Source organism: Cheilinus undulatus, linkage group 14, assembly GCF_018320785.1.
Source record: "Cheilinus undulatus linkage group 14, ASM1832078v1, whole genome shotgun sequence".
Classification (NCBI taxonomy): domain Eukaryota; kingdom Metazoa; phylum Chordata; class Actinopteri; order Labriformes; family Labridae; genus Cheilinus; species Cheilinus undulatus.
In genome coordinates, this window is record NC_054878.1 from 10,963,845 (window position 1) to 10,977,841 (window position 13,997).

The 13,997-nt window shown below is 38.5% G+C and overlaps 1 protein-coding gene across 1 annotated transcript in view; it reads right to left on the minus strand.

Annotated features, from left to right (window-relative positions):
- Positions 1–828: 828 nt before the first annotated feature.
- Positions 829–13,997, minus strand: part of kif26bb (kinesin family member 26Bb) — a 46,697-nt gene continuing 33,528 nt past the window's right edge. Inside the window, exons 13-15 of the mRNA XM_041806037.1 lie at positions 5,811–5,980; positions 3,896–4,045; positions 829–1,056 (exon numbers count right to left, since the gene is read on the minus strand). Of these exons, the coding sequence (XP_041661971.1) occupies positions 829–1,056; positions 3,896–4,045; positions 5,811–5,980 (548 nt within the window). The remainder of the gene's footprint in view (positions 1,057–3,895; positions 4,046–5,810; positions 5,981–13,997) is intronic.

Sequence of the window (13,997 nt, forward strand, 5' to 3'; positions counted from 1 at the left end):
TCAGTTACTGCAAATGTAGTGGTAATTATGTTAGTGGGACTATTACATTTAAAGGGGCAGTGTGGTTTATTACATTCGTGGGCAGTTATTACGTTTGCAGGTGTTACAGACCCTCAGTCAGCAGCTTTTAAAGACTCATCAATGCATAGTCTGAGTACCTGAAACACCTTAAGGTATGATTTTTATGATCTGAATTAGTAGCAGAATGGATCCCCAGAAAACGAGAAAAATAAGTCTTGAGAAAATGACTGAAATAAACTTGAATACTAAGTAGAATAACAAGCATGGCAGGGTGTCCATTAGGGCTGCCATACTTAGACTTTATGCCACATTTTTTTCAGGCTCTCATTCGTGACTCACTTTTAGGTGCTGACATAACTAGAGAATCATTGCCCTAAAACATATTGCTGTATCTGAACTGGTAGCTCACTATGAAGTGTACCAACGTTTAAAAAAGTGCAATAACTGACATGTTTAATGACGTATAAGTGTGATGACAGCTTACAGTTTTACAGAAATCCTAATATGTTTTCTACAAAAGGTTTGATGTTGCACTGAAGCAACTATGAGCCCTTAAAATGTGTCTGAAGAATCCTCCAGCTTTAGGATGATCTCTGTTAATGTCTTCAAAACCCTAATCATGTGACGGGGAGGACAGCTTTGAACACGACTCTAGTCTGTAGCACCTTGAAATGGAGCATCGGCAATGTGGCACAGATTTGTGTCATTTTAAAGTGTGTGGCAAATAAACACATTTTGAATTTTTCATCTAAAAACCTCAGTGATACATAGGAAGCTCAGTTGTATTTAGCTGTGTATCACTTCAGCTCATATTCCCTTTAAGGCTTTCTTCTCTGGTGTTTTTTGTCGTCTCCTCTCACGCCGTCTCTTCGTGCCAGAAGCATCGAAGCAGGTGACCATCATAACATTGGCTTTGCAGATGTTGAGCCTCTTTTCCAGCTGAGCTGTCACTGCTTCAAGGGCCTCCAGATGCTCCAGGGAGTCCACCTCGAAGGTCTGCCACAGGTCAACTGGGGAGGGACAGCAAGGTGAAACAGTCAGTTTCTGCATAGGATACTTCTAGTGTCAAAAATGGCCTGAAAGCTGGTTCAGCCAGACAACTCTAGCTGCACTGATTTCACGCCTTATATGCATCTCAATCAAACTACATAACACACATTCACCCAAGTTGGCAGTCTATTTAAGCTGCAAGATTTTGGTCCTCCCCGCTGCTATTGACCTCTGCTTTGATTCAGCACTGCCCTCTTGTTTCGCCTGATCATCCCCTTGTATGCTCTGACAGTGATGCTATCTCATCACTCCTCAAATTCTTCATGCACTAGGAGTGATGAGATGGGAGCCGAGATGCCAAACACAACATTTTCTACATCTACATTAAAGGGTTTGAAAAATAACAAACGTGAGTCGTCTGAAGACAAAAAACATGTATGTGCTATAACTGAAACCTAGCTAGATAACTATTAAGTATGGGCCCTGCCCTGCATGCAAAAGTTGGCTCTGCCAGCGGCTCTGATTCAGAGGGAAGAGAAAGATGACCGACAAACAAGTGCATGTTTCCAGGATTCTCTTCGATTTATTGCAGGGTGACATGAGCTTATTTACAGTGTGACAAACAAAGGCAAGTTTAAACGTGGCAATGTACTCTGTCCAGAGTCACATAAATTAGGCGATAAGAGATATTACATGATGCATGATATCATGATTACATAAAAGAGGCAATAAGAGACATTGCATGATCATCAGTTTGAGTTACCCTTTGCATTACACAAGAACTTCCTGAATTATACGACTAATAACAAATTGCAAAGTCATGCAGACTAATCAGAAACAATGTCTACCTTATACCAGTATGCTCTTTTTTAAAACCACCCCAGCTGTTAGGATTTCAAGAGACCTCAATTTAAAAGTGCAGTGAATTATGCTGTCTAAACTCAACTTGCTGGCTGACCATTCATTAGTCACAGAGGTCCACACATTAAGCACTACCGCAGGAAATTACAGAGTGCATGCATGACAAATGGTTGGGGTTCTGTGTGTAATGGCAGTATGCTGCCATCTGTTGGAAGGCTGTCAAACTACAGGCACAGTTTTTTCCCATTCAGTGAGGTGGGAATGAAACAGTTATAGTGATGATCAGTTCATTGAAAGGAAAAATGAAATCTGCCACTGCCACTGTATATATATATATGTATATGAACTGTCAATCTATTCCAGTTAAATTGTTGTTATACCTTCAATTATCATGATAAAAATCGTGATAAAAATCATGATAATTGAGTTATATAGATAGATAGATAGATAGATAGATAGATAGATAGATCATAATAAAAACATGATAATTGAAGATATAACAGCAAAATAAATGGAATAGAGTGACAGTTGATTTTAATGTGATAAAAAATGTTTAAATCATTTGAATATTTAAAATCAGATTAATCTGTCTATGAGTGTTACATTTTCTATATTATAAACTATGTATTATAAACTATGTAATAGATTTTTTGAAAATAAATGGTAAAAAGTTCAGTAAATATTTTTGTTCATTTGTAGCTGTAGTTTAACAGTGCTAGCTGGTTAGCCTGCTTGTAATCCTGAAGTGAATACAATGTATAAAGCAAAGCAAACGCATGTTTGAGCGTGAAACATATGAACGCTGTAGGTGGAGATGATAGCAACTAAAAAAACATGAATTGTATCCATATATCCATATATATTTAAAAAAAATGTTTTCTTTAAATGAGTAATTTCCATTCGATATTATTTTTGTAGTGCACTGTTTACTTCCTGTTTCTTGATAGCGGACGTGAAGACATTGATCAATGGGTGATGATGACGTAATGATGTAGACCAAACATCTGATTGGACAGCAGCTTGAAAGAGGGATGGATGGTGTCAAACGCTCCTTGAGCACTGTTGCACATTGCATTTAGGCCCTCTAGGCAAGTAGCGCGATGGCTAAGTGACGTCACACTACCAGTGCAGACCAAAACATGGCGGCCTCCTGGTGAGTCTATAAGCTCAAATGTACTCAAAATGCAGATATCTAGTGAGTTTTAAAGTTCAATATACATATGAGAGATACAAATATCTATCCAACAAGATGAACTTGTCTGATCATGCAGATTTCTTTTAATGAGAAGAAGAGGGCAAACAGCACTGAAAGGTTTTATTTTTTGTGGAAAATGGGTTCTTATGCTTCTCCTGACCTGCTTTGATGTGAATTTGATGTACCAACTGGCTCACTAATTGTGAACAACAATACACCATCTATGGACTGTTTCCCAAATGGATGCAAAATACATCCCATGCCATGAATATGTGAAACAGTTTATCAGGCATGTCAGGTTAATATTGACCAATACCAAACTAATGCATCAGTCCACGCCAATTATTACTTTGCTATTTATTAAACCTGAGTCTTCAGAATTCACAGCATAAAACTTAACAAATCACCACTGTTCTTATGACTAAAATGTTTTAAATGAACTGTGCAAATATCCCTGCTATGATGGGCTGTACTTCCTTCATTTTCTGGAACAAATTTCTAATATTGACCATTTCTAATTTTGAGAATCTTTAAGATCAAACATTTGTCATAACAGGAAGTAGAAAAGATTAATTTGTAATCAACAATGTCAAAATTGTATTGTATGCTCTGACCAAATGAACTATTTGAAGATGCTACTAAGAGTCTAAGAGAGCTTCTGTGTCACTGACAAAACAATTACCTGATAATATAAAATATAAGTAGTCACGAGTTGCAGCCCTAATTTTTTTTTTCCTTCCCTTTAGGTAATCCATTTGTTATAGCATATCTGTAAAATTGGTTTAAAAATAGGCTAGATAATTCTACATATAGTATAAGTCACTTACACTCTTGGTCCCACTTGTCGGGCTCCAGCATGAGGTTTTGTTTTGCCTGTTCTAGCTCTCTCCTCAGCTCGTCGTATTTGGCTCTGACCTCTGAGATCCTCGGCTGTCGGTGCTCCAAAAACTTCAGTTTGGCACTGAAGCAGGCCGACTCCTGAAAACACAAACATACACATTTCACTGCTGTCTTTAAATTCTCAAAGCACCCGTATGATTCTTCATTCAAACTGAATTTGTAAATAATGGCAGCTACAATATTAAAAAAAAATTCTGCCCTATACAAACCAACCATGTGGAAATACCCCATCATATGGAAATGAAGAACACAAGTCAGCCTCTTAATATCATAACTTTTCTAAAGTAGTCAAATCTTAACTGTTCTGGTAAATGAAGATATAATCCAAAAACAGTGTTGCTTAATGAGGTCTGCAGAAAAACAACATCTGTCATTACTCTCTCTTCCTCCCTTACTCTGTCTTTGCTCTCTACTCTCATAAACACCATGTAAGGACGGGACGACACCTCTGGGAAGAGAGATTGAAGAGTCTGTAGGCTACTAAATAAATTATCTCTGATTACTCTAACTCTATTATGCGTTAGGGAGAGCTAAAAGAGCAAAACATGCACTGTACTGTAAAAAGAAGATAAAATAAGAGCTATAATCATTGCAAAAATGCTTCTATCAAATACATACTGTTAATCATGAGTAACTTTTGCTCATGTGAGAAAATAAAAACAAGAAAAGATCATTAAAATCTATTTTACCTCAACATTAGTGTGGCTCTTTCTTTCTTTAAATTTTTTTTTCTTTTTTTGCAAAATGTAAAAACAGGTCTAGTTTGTTTTCATCACTTCAGCACTGACCCAATTTCCCCCATGTGGTCATTAAATTTGTATCAGTGTTGAGCCTGAGACTGGTGGGGGAAGTCTCATGAGGCCGGACCCCCTGTCAGGGGGACCTAACGTCACCACATGCACCGCTGCGTTTTGTTTTCAAGAGCTCTTCAGTGCTAAATGGAGTCTTTGACTTAGCTTAACTTACCTAAAGGGAAAAACACAAAGCAAACAAGATTTCTATTCACCAGTAAGCCCTCTCCATGTATGACTAATTGTATTTAATCAGTGCAATGACTGCACTACATTTAATATATTAAGAGAGGGAAATATCCTTGGTAGATTGCTATGAGACCAAAAATACCCAAGGCCACGCAATCAGAAGGAAAATTTCCAGTTAGATCTACTGATCATGACTTAACACATAGACATAAAAATGCGACAAAATCCTTCAATTGTCATGCCAACTTAAGATTTCCCCTGAATATCAGGGTTTAGACAAAAGTTTAAGGTTAAAATGTTTATTTTATTGACTTCAAAATCGGAAACTCTATATACAACCACAGACATATACGTAGACGCCTCATTGACTGTGTTTGCCCCCTGCCGCTATACGTCAACGTGTCCGCCATATTGCCAGAGGCAAGACCGTTCCATAAACAAATGCAAGTATATAGGGGGATGAAGGGCTTTGTTATTGTTTGAAATGTTATTACACGTGATCTTGTCAGCACCATGCTGCACAGGAGTGAGGCATCTTGCCCAGGAATGCCTCTGGCAAAATGGCGGCGGCGTTGACGTACAGCCCACTGGCCAATGCAGCATTTATGTACATTATGTCTATGTATACAACGGCATCTGCAGAATGGCTACTGAATCAGGAAATAGCCATTCACATTTATATATTTCTTAAGAGTCCAGACTTCATGTTTGAAGAATTATAAAGTCCTGTTGCATCGGCTATGTGAATGTTCAGTCTCACTTAACCCTAAGTTGAAACTAGTTAAGCTTCAGTTGGATTATTGTCTGGTTGCACCACAGGGATCTAAGGTTAAACCTCATAAAAATCAAAGTAAACCCAGCACCTGTTTGTCAGCACCTGCTCTTTTTTGCATCCCTTGTATATTGTCGATCTCATAGACCTTGATCTCGTAGGCCTCCGGGATTCCCCGGTCCACCCAGCGAGACCTCAGTCCACTAGACGAGCGTCTCACGGACAGCGGTGTATCATGGGAAAGACGACGATGGTGAGAACCTACAGCAGGATGAGGAAGAAAGATGCTGCAGTGAGATGCTGCATGTGAGCATGTTGTCTTTCTCTTAGGGGGTATTTTCCTCAACCACACTCACAATGAAACCACTGGGATACTTACAGATGGGATGGTTTCTCTGAGAAGATACCTTATGAATCAGGGAGTATTTTATTTGTCTGTACATTTTGTTCCCAGTTACCAACATAAATGTTCCAGTAACACTTTATCATAAGGTATAAAGATGGTTAAATTACTTGGTAATTAATCAGGGTGACATTTTCTTATGCTCTGTGCAGACAATGGAGTAGTTGAGTTCACATCTCCTGCCACCTTCTACCTGCCTGTACCCATAAAATTTGCTCAACGCCATTCCCTAGACAGTCAGGTTGTCTGCTTTGCAGACCCCCGTTGTCAGGTCAGAAATACACGCCTGAGCTTTCTAAATAAAAAAAAAATTACACTTCTGGTTAGGATATGAGTAAGAGTTAAGTAACTAACCTGACCTCCAAAACCTGATTACAAAATTTTGGCCATCTAAACATGGGGCTAAACTAAATGTTGATTTGGTTTGAGGAAAAAGCTTGTCCTCAATGAAAACACGCTAACAATGCTAACATCTACGTAACTAACAAAGCTATGTTATCTGACCTAGCTATGGAACTTGCATAGCTAACATAGTTAATGTGGCTGCGTGTTATGTTGCTATACCTTACATTACTATGTCAACTATATTAACTCTGTAGCAATCATAGCTATGTTAGCTTTACCTACATAGGCTAAGGAAGCTATAGCAAACTACCATCGGCATAGCTACTTCAAAAACGATAAATATGTTGTACTGGCAAATTATGTCACTTCTGTCCAAACAAAGGTGGTGTCTTACTATGTCAGACCCCTCTCAGACAATCTTTTCAAGCAGTATTGGGCATATGCCCAAGTATGATTCATTACGGTTCACTGTCACACTGCTCAAATGAACCACACTTCGGGGTCGAGTGTACTCAGATGCCGTCCCTAATTAACCCTGCAAAGCAGATGGATTGACCAGATTCCATACCTGTCATCAGGCAAATCCATATTGCAAAGCTACAATCTGAAATGATAGCGCCAAGTCTTAGAAAGGATGTGACCAATCAGCATCATTTGAGGAGAACAAGGCAGTAACTACAAGCAGGGTTTAGTTGTACTAGAGGCCGAGCAATTGCTGCCACTAGTGTCAAGTTTAGCTGGGATGTAGCTTCAGTATGGCGTTGGTTTTATCAGAACTCGACCACATTACTTTTTTAAAACAAAAAATGAGAAACACTGAAAGTTTCTATTGGCAGAAAAGACATTTTTGCAGTTCTCCTCACTGGCCTTGACATGAGTTTTAGCCATAAGAAGTCCACCATTCATAAACTATTCTAGCACCTTTCTGTCAAGATCAGGTTACATCTGGAGCTGCGCATGCTTGCTATGTCAGTTTGTCTTTGTCACTCTGATTGGCCCAAAACAAATGTGACAGACAGAATGTTTGTCCAATCACCTTTAAAAACATTTTTGATTAGTTATGCCCGTCTTATATACTTTCTATGGAAAGTGTCCTAGATGAATATGAAATATTATGTATAATGGATATATTGCACATTCATCTGTAATTCATTACTTAATAAAAATGCCCATGTTATTGTTAGTTATCCTCATGTATCATGCTGTATTTTATCTGACTTAAAACTTTTAATGCCACTTACCAACACACAAGTTGATCTAATGCCCAGCATATTTGCAATCTACAGTATATCTATATCTCTTTGGGATCCTAGTAACAGTTTTCCTATTTTTAAATGCAGCATGCCAGGAATCTCATATTATCTATAAAAATCTCTGTTGATATATCTGGACTGGCTCAATTTGCAGCTACAGGAGAAGGATTATGCCATTTGGATCCTGAAACATGCTTTAACTCAAAAGATATGGTTTGAAGCTTGATCAGATTGAAGATGAGTTATTAGGAGACACTTAAGGAGAAATGAAGCACAGGCAGAATAAAATCATCTGATTAACTGTAGATGATGCACAGGGAATCTAAAATCCATGAGCTCATCCAGCAAAACCCAGCTCATATCTTTTTTTCCCCATTAGCAGGTTTTGCTGACCAGAGCATTGTTTTTATTAAGAGATTCTCAGTGCATTATTCCATTAGTGAGTATTGTCTATAACCTCTAAGATTTACTGTATCAGCCAAACACTCTTATGAGTTTACTCTAGGATGTGAAAGTGCCATCACAGGCTTCATAAATTAATCATGTGACCTCCTACACAATTCAGCTCTTAATGCCGGTAAGAAAACTAGGTCTGACTGGATTCTACAGATGTGTGTCATCTCAGCTTAACGTCACATTAAAATCTTATGTGGTCCGTTTACAACCCAAGAAATGTGATCTCAAAACTGTTATTCATAAAAACGGTGTTGTTTATTATATGGCAGGTTCCAAAAAGTCAAATGTAAACATCACCTTTGAATGTTATTCACTTTAAATGTACTGAAAGTTCAACAAAACTTAAAATACATTCTTCAAATGGCAGAGAATTCAGCACTTTCATTGACAATCATACATTACCATTTCATTGGACAGGTGTGAATCTCCCCTCTTGAAAGCGGACGTCTTTCTTCAACAGTTTTATCATGAAACATTTAATAAATAAAACACCAGGGAAGGGAAACGTTGCATACAATAATCTGACAGTTGACATTTACACTGAAATCAAATATAAGAAACCAACAGTGTTGGGAGTAACGCGTTACAAAGTAATCTTTTAGAGTACTTTTTGTTGTTCATTAACTTAAAGCATTACTTTTCTATTAAAGTAATCCATTAATTTGTTTCTATTCAAATATTTGATTTATCCCTCTGTGCTGAACCTACGCTGTAGCCTATGCCCTACATCCACACACAGTACCTATAAATAATATTCACTCCCTTGGATGTTTTACCGTTTTTATTGATTTTATAAATCAATCATGGTCATTATAATTTGGCTTTTTTAACAAATAAAACCTTTTTATGTAAACGTGAAAACAGATTTCTACAAAGCAATTTCAATTAAATAAATTATGTAAGGTAAAAAAGTGACTGCCTTAATATTCACCCCCTTAAAGCATCTGACGTAATTCAATTGAGGTCCAGCCAACTGGTGCTAGTAGTCTCACAACTAGTGAAATGGGGATCACCTGAGTGCAGTGAATGTGTCTCAAGTGATTGTAGTATCAAGACACCTGTGTCTGGAAAGTCCAGTTAATGCTTAATCAGTATTCCTGGCTACCATTACACCATGAAGACAAAAAAACACTCTAAGCAACTCTGAGAAACATTATTGAAAAGTATAAGTCAGGGGGTGAATACAAACTCCAAGGCACTGAACATCCCCCAGAGTTCAGTTAAATCCATCAACAATAAATGGAAGGAATATGGCACATGTGTAAATCTGCCAAGATCAGGCCGAAGGAGACTAGTGAGAGAGGCCACCAAGACCCCTGTGACTACTCTGAAGGAGTTAACAGCTTCAGCAGCTGAGATGGGAGAGACTCGGCATACAACAACTGACTAGAGTTCACCAAAAAGCATGTGACAGACTATGGTCAAGTGGAAGAAATTTCTTTGGTCTTATGAGACCAAAATGGTGCTTTATGGCCATCAGACAAGCGGACACCAAACACTGCAAATTACCACTAATACACCACCCCCACTGTGGTGGCAGCATCATGCTGTAGGGATGCTGGCAGGCTTGTAAAGGTAGAGGGAAAAATGAATTTGGTAAAATATGGAAAGGACAATATTTTTCAGTCTGTAAGAGAACTGTAGCTTGGGAAAGATTTATTTTCCAGCAAAACAACGACCTGAAGCATACAGAGAAAGTTACACAGAAATGGTTTAATGACAACAAGGTGAACATTCTGGAGTGGCCGAGTCAAAGCCCAGACCTCAGTCCAATGCAGAATCTATCCTTTGCAACCTAAAAGAGCTTGAGCAGTTTTGCAACGAAGAATGGAGAAGAATTTCAGTGTCAGGATGTGCACGCCTGACTGAGACCTATCCACACAGACTCAGTGCTGTGACTGCAGCCAAAGGTGACCCTTCTAAATACTGACTTAAATGGGGTAAATATTTATGCAGTCACTTATTTTTACATTACATATTTTTATTTAATTGACATTACTACGTGGGATTAAGTGTAATACTTTCATTTTGGCATTAAAGAGGTTCATTTTTGTATATTTGGGGGTCAAAAAGGCCAAATTATTGGACCATGATTGATTTATAAACTCAATAAAAGGGTAGAACATCCAAGCGAGTGAACACTTCTTCTAGGCATTGTAGCCCTGAACCCTGAAAACAGACATGTAGCCGACATGCAGCTCCTCAAAAATGTATGTGCATTGGTGACTGTCAGTCTGAGTAAAGCCTGCAGGCAAATTGTGTGTACTCTAGTGAAAGGTGAATGGCTGCAATACACTTAGTCAAATCTACTTGCTGGCATCTGAAAATATCAGACGTGCTTTTCTGCATCCATGTCTCTCTCAGCTGCTGAATGAGTGGATAAAAAATTTCCCGGTCCTCTAACTCAGCTGAATCAGCAGTTGGACTTTTCATCTCCTCAATTGTATTCTTTGCAATAACAATAGTATTACAGAAGCATATTGCATTCAAATGGGAAAAAAATGTTTTTCTGAGTTAGTTAATGGCATCACTATCTCAGAATTACAGGATGTTTTTCTGAGTTCCCTTTTTCTCTCTTCTATCTGGGGTATTTTTTTCATACGATAGATTGTACCTTAATAATACTGAAGCCCTCGCCTGCATACAGCTGCTGCTACTAATCAGGCTCACCTTCCAACAGCCTTTATCACAATTATGTCCCAATGTTTCAGACCCAAACTGATTTAAAACTCAATCTTTCCCTTTGGAAACCCCAAAGCATCTGCTCTTTTTGAGTTTCTGCCCTGCCAGCAAGGGTAAACCTACAGCTGCGCCATTGTGCATATGTAGCGAGCTAATCCAGCTAGTAAGATATCCTAAGGACAGCATTTACTTTGTGGAAACATCCCCTTATGTGGGTTTTAGGACAAAAGGACAGGAACATCACGTTTTAAGAGCCTGTGTTGTACTGATTTCATTAAACACCTATATCTGATGCTGTGTTCCTTTTCCAGGGATTTTCCTGCATTCAGAATTTGGTAGTGGTCACAACAACCTAATTTCATACCACCATAGCCATCATCAGAGTCAGTTTTCACAAAGAATACCATCTTCAAATGGCAGCACTGGATGAATTTGACATCTCTAACTGCAATGGCACATGTGATGGTGGCACATTTGTTTATTTTAACAGAACTGACTTTTTCAGGGCTGAATGATATATCATTCTACAACTGCAGTTAGATGAGCATGTGCTATAGTCACAGCGAGGATGTGTGATGTTAATCACGTGGTCCAGAACATGTCATGCTGCCGCTTCTGTGTTGTTGGATGAAAACCAAAACTGTGAGTTTTCTGATTGTGTTGACCAATCTAAAGTCAAAGTCTGTCTGATATTACCATTAGTAATCAGAGAACTGAACATCCTGCCTACAGTGTTCCCAGCACATAAAATGGCTATGGGCAGTGCTGCTCCCATCACAGATACACTGGTATGACACTGGAGGCAGACATTGTGTGCAAGAGATTTTAAAGTGAGCATATTCCCAACATTAGCCACACCTCATCCCAGTGCTTGTTAAAGCAGTGGCCCCGTAAAGCTTCACTCTGTTAAAGCAGTAGTTTTCACTTTTCATTTGCCCAAGGCACATCTAAGATCAGGCCAAAATCTCAAGTAACACCATGTTCATATCCACGCAAATTAGCCTCTTTAAAAAACGTTAAAGTGTCTTTAGGTGTTGCATAGTTGTAGAAAAGATATACGGTTGTACAAGTTCTGTCTTCCGCACAGCCCAGAGGCTAAAACCTGTCAATACAAATGGACCAGATGGACCCAAATAAGAATGAGAACAGTAGGAAATTCCTGTCAGCTATAAAATATAGCATAAGGCATAGAATCCCGTCACTGTTTTAAGATTACGTCCTATCCTGTGGTTGGGCAGCAGTCGGTCAGAGAGTCACAGGAGCAAAATGGCAGTGCAAACATAATGCTACAGTGTGCAGCATTTAAATTTGATTAAAAATTATCCAATATTCATAAAAATATCCTGCATATATCTGCTTTAGTTCCCCCTTTTATCAAAAAATTGCAATACATGTCGCAGAAAGAAAAATATATTACAATGTCAGCTTTTTTCCAATATCCTTCAGTCCTGGTCTTGTCTTTGTTACATGGTTATTAGAAATAATAGCGCTGCTTGTACAAATGTTTGATGGCACATGTACACAACAATTCATGCATGCTAACCTAGGAATGGGCGGTAATACTGTTATACCATATCTCAGGATATTAAAAAAAATAGGTGCAGTATTGTTTGAATCACCATTATGAAGATGATGAGCTGGAATGGACCTTTAGCCTCCATATTAGCCCTGGATGAGTTTACGGTCTATTTTGACAAAGCGGTCCAGCTTGGTACAGTTTCGCCATGGTTTAGCTCATTAAACTCTGATCTTACATGGTTCCTCACCTGCTGTCCATCCAGTCTCACTCATTGTGACAGGAAATCTGTCTCTTTTTTCCAGAGATATTTCAGTGTTTTTGAGGTTGGGCTGTAAGAAGTATCTCGCAGTTGTAGTGGCCTCCAGTGATTTCAGTGAGCACTGCTACTTTAAGAAGGACTTGCTGGTTGTACCAGCTGGGAAGCTAGGCTATGCAGTGTAACAGATGGGTACAGTTTCTCTGCAGCATTTAGCAAGTTTTTTTATAAAAATGGGCCACAAACCAATGTTGGCTCAAACATACGCACTAATGAAAACCTTTGAAGCATTTAATTATTTTACCCAGAAAGCCTCTGTGTTTTTGTCACTATTTTGCAATGCAGGCTTTGGCTACCATTTATGTGCTCTTGCATTGCAAATACTGTAGTAACAAAAACACAAAGGCTTGAAAAACTTTTTAATAGAGTGTACATTTGAGCAAACATTGTTTTGTGGCCAATTTCAACCAAAAACTCACTATAGTCCAGGGAGAAACTGTACCCATCTGTTACGCTGTATGGCCTTGCTTCCTGGCTGGTAAAACCAGTGAGTCCTTCTTAAAGAAGCAATGCTTACTGAAATCACTGGAGGCTAATGCCACTTCTATTGCTACCTCATAGGGTTCAACTTCAAAAATACTGAAATATCCCTTTAAGAGATCTGGATAATTTGATTCAGATCAGTAGAGCTGGTTGTTTGACTCCCAAACGGCTCTTCATTTTTAAACAGTTTGGATTTTAATGTGGATTAAAAAATGACACAGGATGGAGGAAGTAAAACTGTCATTCAAACCAGAGCTGGCTGCAGGTACAGGTACACGGCAGATAATCAGTTCAACTGCGGAAAAAAAAAACACTTTTTTTGTTAAGTGTAGGGATTGTTCTCAATGTATGTAAAAATTTTCTGTTGATAATTGCTGTATACAGATCCATGTAGAGCTTTAAAGTACTAACTTTCCTTTGTTCTCATTCATTGTTAATGCCTATCATTCACTTCCTGCCCCCCATCAGACATTCGGGATCACATGATTTCAAACAACCTGTATCAAAGTAAAATATTAAGCAAGAAAAAACCCTGATTCGACCTGTTCACTGTCAGATTGTGAGCGTGTCAAGGAGCTGAGTCCTATTAGGTCTGTTGATCTGTTATTAGTCAGCAGAGTCACAGAGTTTAGGCCTTAAACAAGGCTGTAGAATGGCAGTAGAGTCAACACATTCAAAGGCAAATGTACAGTTAAGAAACATGCTGATTTTATAATCAACATGTGAAGTGAGTATTTTTTTAGTATTGCCAGAGTACTCTAACCCATCACTTTTCTCAGTATGTAATGCAGTAACGTAGAGATTACTTTTAAATGTAACGC